General features: G+C 37.7%; 1 protein-coding gene across 1 annotated transcript; it reads right to left on the bottom strand.

The window, feature by feature from the left end:
- Positions 1-5,154: 5,154 nt before the first annotated feature.
- LOC133800363 (uncharacterized) lies at positions 5,155-16,909 on the bottom strand. The gene is made up of 2 exons (XM_062238322.1): positions 16,576-16,909; positions 5,155-5,288 (listed from the first exon to the last, which is right to left on the bottom strand). Exons 1-2 carry the CDS (start codon positions 16,907-16,909, stop codon positions 5,155-5,157), a joined length of 468 nt encoding a protein of 155 aa, XP_062094306.1.
- Between the last annotated feature and the right edge of the window lie 2,467 nt (positions 16,910-19,376).

The raw sequence follows: 19,376 nt of genomic DNA, 5'->3' as shown, positions 1-19,376 counted from the left end.
TGCCAACTCAAGCTCGTATCTCGAGCTTGACGTAGTCTCAGCTCGTGTTGTCCATACTTCTGACATGACTACTTAGTAATCTCATTAAGCCTTTGGTTACCTTGAGCTAAAGAGGTAGGATCTTGTAACAGCAGCTCCGGGCACGTGGCTTCCACTTGGCTGATATAATTATGCCCTTTCTCAACTCACTAATAGCCTGTGGATATTTAGGGCGTACAAATATCTTCTCCCTCGCTTTGGGAAATTCCTTATTTGGAGCTGCTCGATGTTGCTTATGCCCATCTCTACTGTTGGCTTGCTATTCGTTAGTCCAACAAATATCATGCTGGTCATGGCCAAGCATTTCTTAACAGTTGTAATGGAATAATTACAACATTCCTAAGCTTTTCTCTGATTTTCTTTTGCACATCCGATCCCGGCATTGGTAGGAAATTTTATCATAAGATGAAATACATATGTTATGGCTCGTAAGTCGATCAAGATTAGTCTTCCTAAGAGGGCATTGAAGGCAGAGGGAATATTGACCACATCAAATGTTGCCATAACCGTGGTCTTTGTAGGTGTAGTTCCCACTGTTACTGCTAACTTGATTGTTCTTGCTGGAGTCAACCATTCTCCGGTAAAACCATATAAAGTTTGCGTGCACAGTTCTAGGTTTTGAAATGACAACTTCATTCTCTCAAGGGTTGTTATGACTAGAATGTTCACTAAGGAACCATGGTTTATCATCGTTCGTGCCACAATCATGTTGGCAATCTGGGCCTCAATTACCAGAGGAATATTATGTGAAAATCTTACATGCACGACGTCATCCCCAGTGAATGTTATTGGCTTATATTCATAACGAGGGATATTTGGGGTACGCTCGTCGACTGTCAATACTTCATTCACTGGTTTGTGGCGAAGTGTCCGAGCTTAGCGTTTTAAGGATTTTCTACTTTTTCCTGCCAAGTGTGGTCCTCTGCATATCATATCTAGCCGACTAGTTAGATTGTAATGGTTGAGCTGGTGTAGCTGAATTTGAAGCTGCAGCTTGGGTTTGATCAGTAGGACTTCGAACATACCTTCTTATATCCTGATGGTTTTGGCAGATGAGAAATTCGGTTTCTTCCTTAATCTGGTTACACTCATTGGTGTCATATCCATAGTCGTTATGGAAACGACATAACTTGTTCATGTCTCTCTTACTTATGTCTTTCCTTATGAGATTAGGTTTCCTATAAGGTACCTCAGCTTATGTAGCTTTAAAGACTTCTGCTTGTAACCCCAAGAGCATAGAGTAAGTGGTAAAATGAGGATTGTACTCTCATGGCTTATCATTGGTTTTGGGGCCTTTTGTTGTCTTAATTATTGCCACCATTCAAGTTGTTATTTCATTTTCCACTTCTTTGTCCATTATAATTTCCATTACCATTACCATTGGTTGTCTGGTTTTGGTTCTGGTTTGGAGCTCCATTGTCTTTGGATGGAAGGGCAGTACTGGAACCTGCCTGATTGGCTTGATCTTCTCTTCTGATGGCCTTTTCTAGTTTAATGAACTCGTCTGCATGATCTAAGAACTCTCTTGTGGAGTAGACAATTTTCCTCCTTAAGTCAGTCCATAGGGGACCCTTTATTTGGATTCCAACCATGATGGCCATCAATTTTCCTTCATCACTAACCGTCTTTGATCAGGCAGCCTCTTGCATGAACCTCTGCACATAGTCCTTCAGAGACTCATTCGGTCCTTGCTTAATGCCAAAAAGGTCATTGAGTTCAGCAGGTGGGATACGAGCGATAAAGAATTGTGAGTAAACGAGCCTCGCAAATGTATCCCAAGATGTAATGGTTCCAGGCTCCAGCTTGAAGAACCATTGTTGGGAAATATCGGATAAAGTGGCAGGAAAAATCTTGAAATGAACATCGTCTCTAAACCCTTGGAGATCCGTCTGTATCTCAAAATTATTAACATGTGAGACGGGATCTTCCCTTCTAGTGTACATATTCCAAGTTGGCATCTTGAACTTGAGTGGTACTATCATGGCATTGAACCGATCTCAGAAAGGAGACCTTTTCTTTCTTTCTTTCCAAGTCAATGTCTGTTAGCTTTAGGGCTATTAGTTCTCGTACCATCTGAGTAAGAGCCTCCAATTGCGCCTGGATTGTAGGAGCAAATAGTGGTATAGTAGCTGGAGCTGCAGCTAGGATTGCAGTATCCCCTGCCTGTGGTGTATGTGGGATTATCGGTGCGATGAGATCAACAACATTTGACGCATTTCCCTCTCTAAGATTATTAAGGACATCGCAGAGATCAAGTTCTCCATTTCCCAGTATACTAAAGACACCTCCCCCCTTGGTCGTCCCCCAGCATTTTGACTGTCTGCTCGAGGAAGACCAGGAGGTGATCTTGTGGGACAGTTCGCTGACTCTTGCTGCCTTAGTGGGAAAAACGTTCCTGCAGGCTGCATATTCCCCCTAGGCAGAATATCTTGAGGCCCAGGTGGCCTTGGTGGAACAAACCATCCTTTTATATTTTCGTACTGTCGGTGGTCATTAAACTGTTGATGGTCACAGGATTGGTAGTACCAACTGTCCTCTTCATCATCATTATAACCATCTTTGTAAGTCATTTGATAACTACTGCTAGCCTTTTGGCCATTTCTTCTTCTATTTCTTCTACGATTATGATCATAGTTGTTTCCTACATAGTGAGGTGGCTGACCTCGATTATGGTTAGCTGGTCTCTCATCCCTTGACTGTCGGTAATGAGGACCGACTTTAGAATTTGGAGGTTTCCCTCCTCTTGAGGCTATTTTCCTAGGGTACTCATTAGTAGGTCTTCCAGATCTAGACACTTGCCTGACACAATCATTCTCCCTATTAGGAAGCACCTGTTCATCTTGGTGGAGAGGTCGTTGCACCCTTGCTGAGTTCCCCTATGGGAATGATGGCTCCTAGCAGGTCTAGGAGGGACCACTTGGTCACGAGACCGCGATTGTTGGGCAGGTCCTGGGGTTTGATCAACCAGTCGTTGGGTTTCAGGATTCAGTTGACTAATGTTCTCAGGCTGAGGATTCACTGGTCGGGCTCTTGCTGCTATATTATGTGACAAGACGACCTCTAGCAAGCTTGCTGCCTCAGCGTTATGATGGTCAACTTCTTCTTGGCGAGCTTCGAGTGTTTGCTGTTTCTGATCCATCCAGACTTGAAAATCTTGTCGTTGTTTGTTGAGGGCTTTAGATATATCGTCTTGAGCAACTACTTTACTTTCATGCATGACAATGAATTTTCCCTGCATCTTTCCCACGACCCCTTTTAGCTGTTCAAGGTCGGGGTGCAGTTCTTCTCCTAAGTCCACGTGGGGCTCATCATGTCTAAATGTGGCTGGTGGAGGTAGATTTCTAGGACGATGAGATGGATGAGCAGGGCGCAAAGGAAGGATCTGACTGCTAGAGGGGCGCTCAGGTTGGGCAGTGTTAGGGTTCCCCCCTGTGGCTCTTGACTTTGACTTCTAGTAGTGATAACCATTGTTTCAGGTGGATCTAATAAAATAAGATCTTGAGTTCAACTCTCAATGAAAGCACCAAAATGCTGACCATCGTTTTGATCAACGACACTGAGTCAATTTCTACGACAGAATAAGAATTAAACAAATTGGAATCAAGTAGATGACACTAAGAATTTTATAGTGGTTCGACCCCAAGAGTTAGTAATAACCTACGTCCACTTGCACTTTTATTTATAGGAAAATCGTCACTCTTAAGATCAAGAAAAAACAGGGTTCAACTGAGTTTCTTTAGCTAACAAAAGAATACAATTCGAAGGGCTTTGTACGTAGAATGCTTACAAAAGAAATATATATTTAGCTCTTTTTCTCCTCTTTGTCACTTATGATTAATGATTAAATAAACATCTTCTTTATTGAGAGCTTTAATAGGCTATGGACCCTTAGAAACCAATCTAGGCCCTACACATGTATGTGTGAGATGAGTATATTCAATTACAAATTCAAATAATACGAGAATAATATAATTTAAATATCAATTATATAAATATATGTAGATAATAAAGGTAAAAATATCATAACAAAAAAATATGATCAACAATTTTCTTTTTAATTGTTTAATTAATTATTCTTTTTTTCGTCAGGTGTTTAATTAATTAATCTAGATGCTCTATCTTTATAGAACATATACTCTCATATATTTACACAAACAAATCAATCCCTTAATTTACATATTAATCAAGTAAACTTGGATCCAATAATTAACCTCCACCACAACCACCACCGCCACAGCCACCACCACCGCAATCTCCGCCGCCGCCAATATCGCCACCACCATCATCCATCACAGCAGCAGCTGCTATAGTACTAAGAGCTAATACAGCAGCACCTGACATCACAGACATGCCATCACTGCCGCCACCGCCGCCATAACCACAATCACCTCCGCCGTCCGTACATCCAGTGCCATAAGAATTATAACCTCTTTTGTTTTTCTTGCTCGAATATGGCACTGAATTTCTTCTATCTTTCCTCTTATTACGCTTCTTCTCATGTACTAACACTTCTTCTCGGCTCATAAAGCAACCCATAATAATCTCCCAAAAATCGTCTCTTGTTTTCTTTGTGTGTTCCTTAGTGTAATTATAACACACACACACATGTATATATGTGATGAGAAATGAACAAGTAGTATATATATAATAATATGTAGTTTCTTCTCGAGTTCCTAATAAGAAAATACCCGTGCACTATAATTATTTTAGATTAGTTTTGATGATCCAATTAGTTGAACACAAGTCATGATAATTAGATTAGAGAGAACATTATTAGGCACATGAGCAAGAATATTTATATAATCAATAGAGAAGTATACTATAAATTGACTGACTTTACCTGCCTATCAAGATGTAGGTGGTTGACACGAATTAATTATTCTCCTTATAATTTATTAGTTAAACAAGTGGCTCAGGTAATAGAATCCATACAATATATAAATACATATAAAATTCAACTTCTTAATAAAAAAATTTCTTCGATTCAACCGATTTATTTAAGAATGTATTACAACTTTGTACGATATTATTTATTAGAATATACACAACAATTTAATTTGAGTAAGTAACAAATAAATAAATTCATAAAAAAGGATTTAGATAATTACAAAGTGTTCAATGCTTATCAACAATCACCGCCGTGGATGCCGGCACCGCCATCATTGCCGAAGCCGCCAACTCCAAAATCTCCACCGCTGCCGCCAGCCCAATTATAATGCCACCGTCTCTAGTACGAAAACCAGCACCGCCTATATTTATAAAAGTATGTTAAATTTAAACTTAGTTTCTATAAATATGAATAAAAAAATAATGATACTAAAATGCGGCTTTTCTGTTTTTTTAAACATTTTTAAGAGTTTTTTTTCTTTCTATATTTTGGTAATATTAATTTTGTTTTCCTAGATTTTTTTAGAATAACTATTAATGTCAAATTAATTATTTTAAAAATTGATGTGGTAGTAATTAGTTACCATTATGAAAATAATTTTTTTTGGAACTGGTTACTACTATTAATTTTTTAATTTATTAGTGATATGAAGGTAACCAATTACTACTATGAAATTAATTTTAAGAAAGCTAATTTGATAGTGGTAACAAGTTACTAGTATTGAATTAGTCATTTTAAAAATTAATGTGGTAGTAAAAGATTATCATAAAAAAAAGTTGAGAAAAAACCCATAAAATTGTTAAAAGGAACAAAAAAAAAGCCATAAAAATACACAAAATTGACAACCCCATATTTATCAAATTTATAGAAAAATACTATATTTTATGTAATTTCCACTCAAAATAACAATCTTGAAGAAAACTACAGGTATTATGATAAAGGGTCATTCTACCATTTTTCCTTTACATATATAGATATGAAGATTCAAGAAAAATATTTCCATAAAGAATATTATTTTGTAAAACGAAGAATGTTTCAATATTTTTTTTTATGGTGGGAAGTCTTTGTGACTTTAATTAATATTTAATATTTTAAAAACGAGTTGACCTTTTCTTATATTACTAATTCTTTAGTTTTTGTCTAAAACTTAATTTAATTAAATTAAATAATGTTTTATGTGAGAATTTTTAAATTATTTTTTATTTTTAAAATCGAATTTCAATAGTTTTTCATTGTTATATATATATATATCTATATTAGGTTTTTATTAATCAACTAAAATTGAAATAAAATTGGTGTAAAATGTGATTTTTGCAATTGAAAAAAACTACTTGGTGACTTAACTATAATATTTTAGACTACGCACATGAAATTAAAGGTTTTAAGATGGGTAGAAATAGACCATCCATAAGTCATTTGATGTTCGCAAATGACATAGTATTATTTGGGAGGGCAAGCTCAAAAGAGGCAAAAACTTTCTTGGCGTGCCTATCTACATATTACTCATGGTCAGGACAAGTCATCAACTATCGAAAATCTTTAGTCTACTTTTCTAAGGAAGTTGTCGATACTAAGGCCATCAAGATTGCAAAACTCCTCCAAATAAAGCGAATGAAGAAGGATACAGTTTATCTAGGACTACCGTTGAGATCCACTAAAAGAACGAAAGATGTGAAGTATCTGACAAACCGGGTCTTGGGAAGAATCTAGGGATGGAAAACTAAATTACTCTCTAAAGCAGGATGAGCTTGCCTAATTCAATTGGTAGGATCATCTCTTTCTTCTTATGTTGCCGCTTATGATGTAATCCCTGTTTTGGTGGCATCCTGAGTGGACTAATCATTGTGTAATTTTGATGGGGCGAAACTCTAGGTGGAAAAAAAATCATATTGTTAGTTGGAAGGAGTTATGCAAACGAAAAATTGAAGGACGACTGGGGTTTAGGAGTACTGAGATGATAAACATTTTGATGGGGCGAAACTCTAGGTGAAAAAAAAAATCATATTGTTAGTTGGAAGGAGTTATGCAAAAAAATTGAAGGACGACTGGGGTTTAGGAGTACTGAGATGATAAACAAGGCTTTCCTTACCAGATGGGCTTGGAAAGGCCTTATTGACACTAACAGTCTATGGAGCAAGGTCATGGAGGCAAAGCACAAAAAAGGAAAAGATTTCCTTAATATATTAGGAAGTATTTTCGACTTACTCATGTGGAAAGCTATCCTATGGAATAGAAACATTTTATTATAGGTGATGGGGGGGGGGGGGGGGGGGGGGGGGTTAACCTTCATATGTGTAACGTCTCAAATTTCTTAATAAGGCTTAGGGCCTTGATTAGGGGCCGAGATGATAAATTATGTGATTATATGATATTTATGTGTATCATTATATGATTATGTGAGTTATATTATAATATGACTTGATATGCATGTTTTGGTGTATTAAATATGCATGTGGACTCATTTCTGATTAATTGGGCAATTGTTGTAATTTGGCCAGTTATGTGTATATTTGGGTTACTCGGCACGAGACGATCCTTGGGAGCAAGCTAGTGGGAAAGTCACAACGAGACTCATACTTGACTTAGAGTGAGTCAAGGGGTATATTGGGTATTTAGCACATTACCGAGATATTGGGTAATGAGAATGATTATTTGATGATATATTGGAAGTTAGTAAGATCACGAGGGAATTATGAGAATTTTGACTATTTTACCCTGGGGGCGTTTTTGGGACCTCGAGCGTTAGGGTTTGCTTGAGGTTACTTAAGCTCGAAGTAACCTGTCAAAAACATAAAAGAACGTTCAGTACGTTCTCTCTCTCTCCCATTCCCTTTTTGACGTTCGTTATCCTTTTCGAAGGAAACTCTAGTTTTGGGACTCGGATTTAAGCAATGTTAGAGTCATAATGATTCTAGAGAAGATGAGAAGCTTATTAGCTGGAGGATTTAACTGGAAAACAACTCAATCAGAGGTAATCCAAGTTTTGAGTTTTCAAGTTTCTAACCTTTGATTGGATTTTATGCTTTGATGAGTTTTCAAGTTGTTTAAAGTTTAGGTTTTGATGGTTTTGAGAAATTGAGATGTTTGGGAAATTTGATTGTGAGATTTGGATATGTTTGGATAGGTTTTTGGAAGGTTTTTAAATGGAAAAAACGAAGAAAATGGCTGGGTTCGAGGTTGGGTCACAACCTTGTTCTTGGAAGTCGCGACCTGTGTGAACCCATAACCAGGAGGGGTTCTGCTTGGGGGGCGCATCACGACTCTAGGGGCAAGTCGTAGCTCGTGCCCTAAAGCCCAGGCAGAGGGTTGTCTATCTGGAAGGCGTGCCGCCACCCCCAGGGCCAAGTCGCGGCCCGTCTGTGCATTTTTCGCTAGGTTAGGTTTTTAGTCGTGGGAACTTAAACCTAAGGGCTCGGGATTGATCCTACTACCCGGTTTGGTAGGATTCAACGTCCCGGAGGCTAGGACTCAGTCCAGAAGTCTTTATTTACTCGTTTTTTACAGGATTCTATATTATGGTTGTGACTAAGTAATCGCTAGGGGTTCAGAATCAGGATCGTGCTCGAGGGTCGTTTATTGGTAACCTGTGCTTGGTCCAAAGGTAAGAAAACTGCACCTAGTATGTGATGCATGTGATACATGCGATTATGGCATGGAATGCATGTTGAATATGGAATTGATCAGAGCTTGGGTGTCTGTAAATGTGCATGATTATGATTATGCTTGTGATTATCGATTAAACATGCTTATTGCCTTATTTCTGGATATTTGACATATGATATATGCCTGCTAGCATTACCTCATGGAGGAAGCACTGACTTATTAGTCAGGAACGGTAATAGTGATGAGCGCTGGTCGTAAAGCTTTGAATTATCAGTCACGAGCGGCAATAGTGCTGAGTGCTGGTCGAAGAGCATTGACTTATCAGTTAAGAGCGACAATTGTAATGCACCGAAATCCCTAATACGGTTTAATGGCTGGATTAGTTTAATGGCTGGATTAGTAGGTCGGGAGGGCCATAACTGTTTAATTATGCCATTAAATGAATATATGCATGTTTATGTGAATTATATTATAATATGATGTCATATGCATGCATGTGGGTCCACATTTGATTATTATGGTATTTTGACAATTTGGCCTGTTGAGGGCATAATTGTGTATTTGGGTGCATATTGTGATTTTTGAAAGAGATTCCATTATTATGGAGATATATTCGAGCTATTCAGCATGAAACGGTCCTATATAATGGATTAGCGGTTTTGTCATAACGGGGTCAATTATTGGGTAATAAGAATGTTTATTTGATGATAAATTGGGAGTATTTGAGATCAGGATGGAATTCTGGAAGTTTTCACTATAAGGTCCCCGGGTGTGTTTTTGGGACCCCGAGCACTAGGTTTTATTTGAGGTTACTTATGCTTGAAGTAGCTTGTCAGATAGAACGTACGTTAGAAATCCTCTCGTTCTCTTCCCGTAGTTCATTTTACCGTCCGAAGCATTTTCAAGGAAATCTCGAGATCTAGGAGTCGGAATCAAGCGAGGATCGAGGCATAGCGACTGTTGACGGTGAAATCTCGTCAACGAAATTCGATCGGAAAACTCAAAGGTAAGTCAGGTGAAGTTTATATAAGAACTGAGAATAAACTTTAAGGAAAAGTAAACACAGATCAACAATGGAGAAAGCCTTAGTATATTTCTCAATAGCCTCTGCATACAGTGAATTTTCCAACCCCTTTTCTGGAGGGGAAAGGATCTATTTATACTGGAGCTCTAATGGCTCCTCATACATTGTGGTCCTAGGGGACAATATTGTACATAGGTACATTGTCTGGGTAGTGGCACAGGTCGTGGTGGAGCAGAAAGTCATGGTGTCGGCCTGGCATGTGGTTAGAGGTGTGCACATAGTGCTTCCACTCTCTGTACCAATCTGTACCTTCACCACGTGCGTGATATAGATGTCAGGGTCACGCTTCTGTCCTCCTAATGGTCGTACATCCTGCACCCGTACACATACGAGTACTTGGTATCTGATGAATATGTTGGTGCGTGGCACCTTGGGGGACCACGGGACCATGGTGGTGTGAGGCCCTTAAACATGGGTACACGAGGCCCTTGGTGAGTGGCCGACATGTGTTTAGTGGAGGCCATGCCTCGCGAGGCCCCTAGGGGCGCAAGACGTTTTAGGGGGCCACGGGACCATGAGTGCGCGAGGCCCTTGCGCATGGGTGCACGAGGCCTTGATGCCCAGGTGCACGAGGCTGGTGGTGCGAGGCACCTAGGTGCGCAGGGGCATGACATCTCGCGAGACCCTTTGGTGAGCGGGGGCATGATGTCTCACGAGGCACTTGGACGCGTGAGGGCGTGGCTGGCTAAGGCATGGAGGGCCTCGCTACGCGAGGCTGGGTGAAGGGTAAGGCGCCTCGCTACGCGAGGCTAGGCAACGCCTGGCCGAGGCACGGAGGGCCTCACTACGCGAGGCTAGGCGACGACTGGTCGAGGCACGGAGGGCCTCGCTACGCGAGGCTGGAGGTGCGGCTGGCCGAGGCGTGGAGGGCCTCGCTACGCGAGGCTGGGTGAAGCGTAGGGCGCCTCGCTACACGAGGTTAGGTGACGCCTGGCCAAGGCACAGAGGGCCTTGCTACGCGAGGCTGGGTGTGGCATAGTACGAGGCATCCTTCTAGGCATGAGACCCATCCAAGGCATGAAACACCTTGATGGCGCGAGGCCATTGGCCTAGGAAAATGCTCACCTATAATTTCCATACTTCCATCGAGGAAAGCTTTAAGAGAAATTATTCCATATTCACAAGACCCATAGGTCCAAGCCCAATAGCATGAATTCCCGACCTTTAACCACGTAGCCTAGCCAGGGACTAGAGATTTCTTATTTGGTGGATTTTTGGCATCCACAGCGACCCTAGGAAAGATTAGAAGCTTCTTGACCAAAGGATTTGATAAGAAACAATCCAATCGTAGGTAATCTAAGTTTAAGTTTTGAGTTTTGAGAGTTTCTAAGCTTTGAATTGGATTTTGTGAATCGTTGAGTTTTTGGTTCGATTGAGCCTTGGGATTTGATGGTTTTGGACCATTGGGAAGCTTGGGAACTTTGATTTGATGATTTGGAAGTGTTTAGGTATGATTTTGGAGGCTTTGGGATGAAGGAGAACGAGTTTGGGCATGTTCTGGGTTGGGGGTCGCGGCCCTGTTCTTGGGCGTCGCGGCCCTAGCTCGATGAAGCAGGTGGGAGGATTTTGCCTTTGCTGGGCGCCGCGGCCCTTGCTCCTGGAGTGGCTGGGGGCCGCGGCCCAAGGTGTCAGGGCCGCAGCCCTTGGGCAGGGTTGAGCCCGTTTGTGTGTTTTGACCTTGGGAACACAGTTTTAGGCCTCGGGATTGTTCCTACTACTTGGATTAGTTTGGATTGATGTCCCGGAGGCTAGCTATGGTTTGAAAACCTATGTTGATCATTTTTATTGATGATGTCCCGTATTTGGTTATGACTAGGTGACCGCTAAAGAACTAAAGGTTGATCGTTCTCAAGGGTCGTTCTTTTAATCATTCTAGCTCGAATCTGAAGTAAGAAAACTGCACCCTGTGTAAGTGACATGCATGATTGTTATTGAGGCATGTTGGTTGATAAATGTGGACATGGATTGCATATTAAATGCTAGTGAATATTGTTTACTTGTATATGATACTAACTTGTCAGGGATACTGACCTAAGAGTCAGAAACGGCATAATAGTCTTGAACGCAAGGCCGAATGAAGATTAGATCTAATCGATATCAGTGTTGAATGACTCTAAGGCATTAACACTGGACCAACCCTAAGGTCGATGAAACTTATAAGCGCTTGGCTAGTCTAAGACTAGTTACTCAGAGCCAGGGCCAAAGGCCTAGGTGACTGCTTGTCACATGGCTAGGGGACAGTGTTCCATAGTTATGACTCTAGAGTCATGAGGAAGGTTATGTTGGTGACTGATCATCATGCACCTATCTTGTTTAAGCTAGTGAAAGGTTCACTTATCTGTTAAGCCCTGGTGACCCTATCGTCACATGGCTAAAGGGAGATGTACACACTTTAGTGACTTTTGTGACTGTCACCTATCTGTTTTGGACTGAAAGTCCTGAATGATTATTATGGTCATTGCTGATATTATATCATGCTATATTGTGTTTTCTTGCTGGGCCTTGGCTCATTGGTGCTATGTGGTGCAGGTAAAGGGAAAGAAAAGCTCACCCAGCTTTGAGTGGTGAGCTTAGATGGTGATGTGTACATATGCGACCGCTTGACCACCACGGCCAAGGCGTTCTCAGAGGAACTAGGGGGTTTACCCTATTTTTGCCGCTTAGGTCAGCGGGGTTGTAAATTTGAAACAGTAGTGACCATTTTGTACTATAAACAACTTGTAAATGTTTTGATTAACTCATGAGAAGTTTATATACTTAATGGAATATATCCTTTCCTTTTTATTGGTTTTCCACCTTAGCTTGTTAATAACACTTAGAGCACGTTTTTAACCAAAGGACTCGGGTAGCAAGTCAAATTTCTGGTTCACCATTTACCGTAACTATTCTGGGGTAACTAGGGCGTTACAGCAATTGTGCTGAGTGCTGGTCGTAAAGCTTTGACTTATCAGTCATGAGCAGCAATAGTGTTGAGTGCTGGTTGAAGAGCATTGACTTATTAGTCAATACCTGCAATAGTGCTATGCACTGGTCGTATTGGTTAGGCTAACCAGAAGTGTCAGGTATGCTTATATAGAGGATATGGCTAAGAGACCTGAGGTGACTTAATAGTCACATATCCTAGCATTGGCTTATTAGTCAAGAACGACCTTAGCACGTTGAGTGCTGGTCAGCTCCAGGTACACTTATACATAGGATACGGCTAAAAGACCTGAGGTGACTTAATAGTCACATATCCTAGCATTGGCTTAAAAGTCAAGAACGGCCTTAGCACGTTGAGTGCTGGTTAGTGCTAGGTATGCTAATACAGAGGATATGGCTAAGAGATCTGAGGTAATTTAATAGTCACATATCCTAGCATTGACTTATTAGTCAAGATCAGCAATAGTGCTGAGCGCTGGTCGAAAGACACTGACTTATTATTCAAGGACGACATTATCATGGTGAGTGTTGGTCGAAAGGCACTGACTTATTAGTCGTGGACAACAATAACGAACTGAATGCTGGTCGTAAGGCATTGACTTATTAGTCAAGCAGGGCAGTAGTGCGCTAAGCGCTGGTCCATATGATCTAGCCTAACCAGAAGCACATCATACGTTTGATTGATCTATTGATTGAAGACAACCTTGCACCGAGTACACTAGATCAGCTAGAAAGCTGGTTATACAGAGGACAGCGCACAGGGCCCCAGGGTGACTTATTAGTCTCATATCCTAGGGCGCCGAGCCAGAAAGATTCCAAAATCATTTATTTGTACTTGCCTGCATGCATGAATAGGGTTATTACTGCTAGACATGCTTATTATGATTTGGTGACATGTTATTAACTGCTCATGAGCATGTTTGAGTTTTCTTGCTGAGCCTCGACTAACGGGTGCTATGTGGTGCAGGTAAAGGTAAAAGAAAGCTGGATCATCCTTGAGTTGGAGAGCTTAGGTGACGATGTGTACATATGCGGCTGCTCGACTACCACAGTCGAGGGTTTAAAGAGGAACTAGGGTCATACCCTATTTTGCCTCTTAAGTCAGCAGGTTGTAACTATTTTATTGTAATTAACCTTTCAAATATATTTTGGGATCCCATGTATACAGTAAACGTTTTAGTGAAACGTTTGTATCTTTGACAAAAAAAATTTAACCCTAAATCGTTAATCACATTTAGTTATACGATTATGGCCAAATGACTCATTTAATGAGTTTAACACTGTTTAAAATACACAGTATAACAGTCCTTTGGTAATATGGCGTTACAATATGATTCTACCCTTGAGTTTCGAATGGAGAGCTCCAACCACAATCCTGAAAAGATACCACTTTCGGCATTGATTGGGTAAAAGAATTCATTCTAGACAACCACTGGGATGTCCAAAAATTTAGAGATTGGTTCAATGAAAGGCCTCTAAGAGAATCTTAAACATAATTCTACTTGTGAATGAAAAATAGGATGAATGGATGTGGACAGTGGAAATGAATGGATGTTTTTCTCTAAAGTCGACATGTAAACTAATGAGGAGTGGATCTATTGAGAGTAATAACAATATGGTATGGAAGTGGATTTGGGGTTCAAGGATGCATAACCGAAACAAGATATTGTGGTGGCAGGTCCTAAAAGACTCTTTACTCACACGAATCAAACTCAGCCAATATGTTGGGATTAATTCAGTGGTCTGCCCCATCTATGAGGAGGATGATGAAAGTAACCTCCATCTGTTTTGGGATTACTCTTATGCCTCAATGATCTGGTTTGGGTGTGATTGTGATGTTAGAACATTTATCCTTCACATACTAATTGGGTCCAATGGATGTTGTTGTTCAGAGATGACAACCATAGAATGTTTTGTAAGTGGATGTTCAAGTAATGTTTTGGAAGTGGATATTCAATCAAGTCCTTCAACATCATTATCACATAGAATCACATGCTACATTGTCTCGTTGATGTGGACACTAGTAATTAAAATGTTAAGTAATTAAATTAATAACTTAGTAAAATAATGTATATATTCTAAATAGTCATATAGATTTAATAATTAGAGCTGCAGTTACTTTTTGCAGGTTGCTCAACTTGTAGCTTATCTGGGATCTCATTCTTTTCTGTTGAAAAGAAGGTTGAAAGCATCCACGATTGTTGCTACAATTTCTTCATGGTTTTCAAGTTCTGTGTTCATAGTTTCGCCGTCTGTGATATTTAATTAAAGATAATACAAGAAAACTAAAAAAGAAATTGTCTCAAAGCATATTATCACTATCAATCTTCATGATACTTAAACCGAACTTAATAAAAAAAATGCATCATACTAAAATAAACTAAAAAAATAATGTCATATTCAAATAAAATGACAGTATATATCAAACTCAACAAACTAAAGAAACTAAAAGCATGCATCAACTTTTGAAAGAATGAGTTCAAAACAAAGCATCATTATCAACTCAACTTAGCTAACTTTAGAAGATCCATTGTGATTGAGGTCCCATATTCAAACAAATCACTATATAAATGTTTCAGATTCAACAAATAAAAGCAGGCCTCTGATAGAGATACTCATCACAACTTGTCAGTAAAGAATCTCTATGTGATGTACACTTTCTTTTCCTAAACTACTTCAAACAGTACGCAAATGATCTTTAAAGAAGATCATAATGTCATTAAAAATCCCATCCAATATTGAAAGTTAATATATACTTATCAAGAGATAGTACTTGTAATTAGTTTATGCTAAAAACAAATTGATTGTAATGTAACAATTTCATTTGTACTCCCCTCTAAGTGTGTGGCTTATAGATTATCAACAAGAGAAGAAAAAGAAAAACTCTGTAAGCTTTCAAAGCGAATATATATATACATACATACATCATCATGACAATGCATCGAAAAGTAAAAAATCCATAATATAAAGTATATATTTATGAAAGAAATCTCTATTTAGTCATTCCTCCTTGCTTATTTGTACAACACTACATTCAACTTCCTCTCAGTCTGTACGTTTACACAAAATGAATCTCTTTGAAATCCTTCAGCAATGTACAAATTTATTTGCCTTTTCTTGTAAGAAAATGTTATATCTAACCTGACCACCAAGTAAATAAACATGAAGGTTAATGATCTTAGGTAGATATATTCCAACACTACTGCATATTCTCTACTGGATTCACTTTGACTTGGAGTCCAAAAGGTGGATATCCAATCAAGAGTTGTAAAATGGTTGATAGGGGACATCATCCTGGTCCCTAAATTATATATATATATATAAATACAAATATAGTTCATTCTTGTGTATGTTTTACACTTTTGGTACAATTGAAGTTTTCTTTTCCCTGTTTCATTCACTCAAATACAAAGAGGAGACCAATTTATACTAACGTATAGAATGATTACTTTTGTTTTTTGTTTTTAAAAATTACTTTACAGAAAAGCATAAATTTTAGCAAGTTTAGAAATATAACAAGTTTTAGAATAATTTTGTACAAAGTCCTAATCGGCTACTTAGCCTACTTGCATAACTTACTAAAATTATTGAAATATTTTTAACACTTTATTTTAGTAAATAGATATACTGGTTATGTCATAATTTATTACATATATATCTTATATACAGAATATATATCAATTTTAGCACCAATTTTTTTTAATATAAAACACCAATTTTATTGATATTATCTATCTAACTATTTTGCTATAATAATAATAATAAAAAAATAGCGCTACATATTCGGTCATTTTGCTAACATACGCAAATAATATAATTAAAGAGAGAAAACATATATTATTTATATATATTTTGATGATGAAGGTAAAAATATCATGCCCAAAAAAATCAACAATTGTTTTTATTTGTTTAAAAAATTATTCTAGATAATGTGCTCTATCTTTATAGAACATATATACTCTCATCTCATATATACATAAACAAATCAATCCTCATTCACATTGACATTAATTAAGTATATTTGGATCCAATAATTAACCTCCACCACAACCGCCACCGCCACAGCCACCGCCACCGCAATCTCCGCCGCCGCCAAAATCACCACCGCCATCATCCATCACAGCAGCAGCTGATATACTAAAAGCTACCACAGCAGCACCTGACATCAGAACCATGCCACCATCTTTGCCACCACCGCCGTCACCACCACCACCATGACCATAATCACCTCCGCCGTCCGTACATCCAGTGCCATAAGAATTATAACCTCTTTTGTTTTTCTTGCTCGAATATGGCACTGAATTTCTTCTATCTTTCTTCTTAGTACTCTTCTTCTCTTGTAAATACACTTCTCGGCTTAGAAAGCAACCCATAATAGTATTAGTCTCCCAAAAATCGTCTCTTGTTTTCTTGTTTTCTTTGAGAAATGAACTAGTAGTATATATAATAAAATGTAAAAAGATCTGTGTGCTATAATTATTTTAGATTATTAGTTTTGATGATTCAATTAATTGAACAGAAGTCATGATAACGATTAGATTAGAGAGAACATGACACATGAGTAAGAATATTTATATGCTTAATAGAGAAGTACTATAAAATTGACTGACTTTTCTGCCTATCAAGTTGTATGTGGTTGACACGAATTAATAACATATGGCGACTTTGACTATTTCAAACTTGGAATAAATCTATCTTTTTCTCAATTGCTTTCTTCATTTAATAATGGATGCCTTTATATCTATCCACCCTTCTTTTATATCCTAAGCCCACCCCTTGTTTTAGTTAAGAGGTTGGAGTTTTCAAAATATTATCTTAGCACACATTTTAAATGTTAATGACTTATTATCTTAATTTGGAATCATTAATAGTAATCAAATGCAAATTATTCCCCACGCTCCCACTAATTTAAAGCTAAATATTCGATCACTTGTTTTGTCTTGTATAATCTCTTTCTTTCTTCTTTTTTTGCTAAAAAAAATTTAGAGGTGCAACGGGAAAACTTTCCATTTTTAAATGTCATACTCATGCATATGGTTTATTATTTTATTCTGTGAGTTAGAGAATCTATATATGGACCTACTTTCAACATTTAAAATTTTAATCCTTTTTTTTTTGGTAATGTCAGATTTTTTTTTTGACAAATTGTAATGTGACAACTCTTAGTTAATTCTTATTATTGCCTTCTTAATTGTTGAGCTACTTTTCATAAAACTTGGATGAAATCATATTCATCACTTTATCCAAATCATTACAATTAATATCTATCATGACCATCGCAGACCAGTGTAGGACCATGGAGTAGTTGTCTTCTTTGACTCTTTGACTTTTTTATTGTTAAATTTTCAAAGTACTATATATTTTTTTACAATTTAGTTCTTTTTGTATAGATTTTTACTATTATGCTCTTACTATTTATTTTGTTAATTATTTCGTTTTCATATATAATGTTTATAGTTTATATTTTTACTATTATGCTCTTACTATTTTGTCTTTTGTTTATAGTTTTATATTTTGGATAATTGACGTTTTATTTGTAGTACTTAAATATTTAGTTTTATTTTACGGCTAACATACGTGAACAATCTCTAATTGATCTTAATCAATTATTTTAATTAGTTAGTTATTTATAAAATTCATTTAAACATTAAAAAATGTTAAAAATCAAATACACAATTAAAAAATCATTTAAAATTCATTTTAAATATTAAAAAAATAAACATTAAATCAACTAATAACTAATCATTAAATAAAAAAGTATTGAAAACCCAAAATTTTATTAAACTAAAATTTAAACAAAAATTAAAATAAGAAACCTGATTTAAAATTCCCTAAAAAAATTTAATTTCAAATGAAAAAAATCATCTTCCTCTTTCCCATTTTATTCTTCTTCTTCCATATTACTAGGTGGCTAGAGTGAAGCAAGGATGCATGCAGCCATGAGAATGGCCAGTGTCATGAGGTAGGATGCGATGGGATATCCGAGGACATCGACAATTCTAGTGCAAGTCTAGCAAATCAGACAACAGGGTGCTAGTTCAATGGGGAAGGTTCGATGAGGGCTAAGAGGAAATTCTAGGTTTGGGTCTTCATTATTTCCGACGACGGTCAACAAGTCTTTTTCCTAGTAGATGAGTGTGCATCTAGGTGGTAGGCGGGGCGACAGTTACGTTGCTGGTAGCTCAAATCCGAAGAGGGCTAGGGTATATTGTTTCCTCATTTTTTTTCAAATTTGATTTGATTTAAGGGTAATGGGCTACTGCGCCCTCATTTTTGCATCAGATTGTTGGTTGTTTGTTATTTGCTACAAATTCTTTGCATCATAATGTTTAATGCTTGCTTCCTCATTTTGTTCTGTGTTCTAGATTTTTTATGTACATTGTTCATACCAATTTTTGTTTATAATTCATAGCTATATTTTTTTTGGGTTTGTTTAAATTTTTTTACAAAAATCAATTTCCAACAAGTATTGGACAATTTGGTTTGGGTCCATTTCATTGATGTTATTTATTTGGCTATGAACGTTTGAATTCATTAATGTTCAGTATTTGGTTATGAAAGTTGTGATTTTTTTTTTTGTATTGGGAAGGGGCATGAACATTAATTTTTATTTGTTTTATGGTTTTGAAGATTTTGGATAAACAACAAACCAAAGAAACATTTGTTCTTGAAAAGGAAGCCCGTGTGCAGCGTCTTAGTGGGAGGGTTGTTAGACAACCTATTCGCTATGAACATGAAATATATGTCCTTGTATCAGACACTGATAAGAACAAACCATTAACCTTTAACGAGGCAGTTGAGGATCCTGAAAAAAGAAAAATGGCAAGAGGTCATAAACAA

Source organism: Humulus lupulus, chromosome 9, assembly GCF_963169125.1.
Source record: "Humulus lupulus chromosome 9, drHumLupu1.1, whole genome shotgun sequence".
Classification (NCBI taxonomy): domain Eukaryota; kingdom Viridiplantae; phylum Streptophyta; class Magnoliopsida; order Rosales; family Cannabaceae; genus Humulus; species Humulus lupulus.
This window is presented reverse-complemented; position numbering and strand designations above follow the sequence as displayed.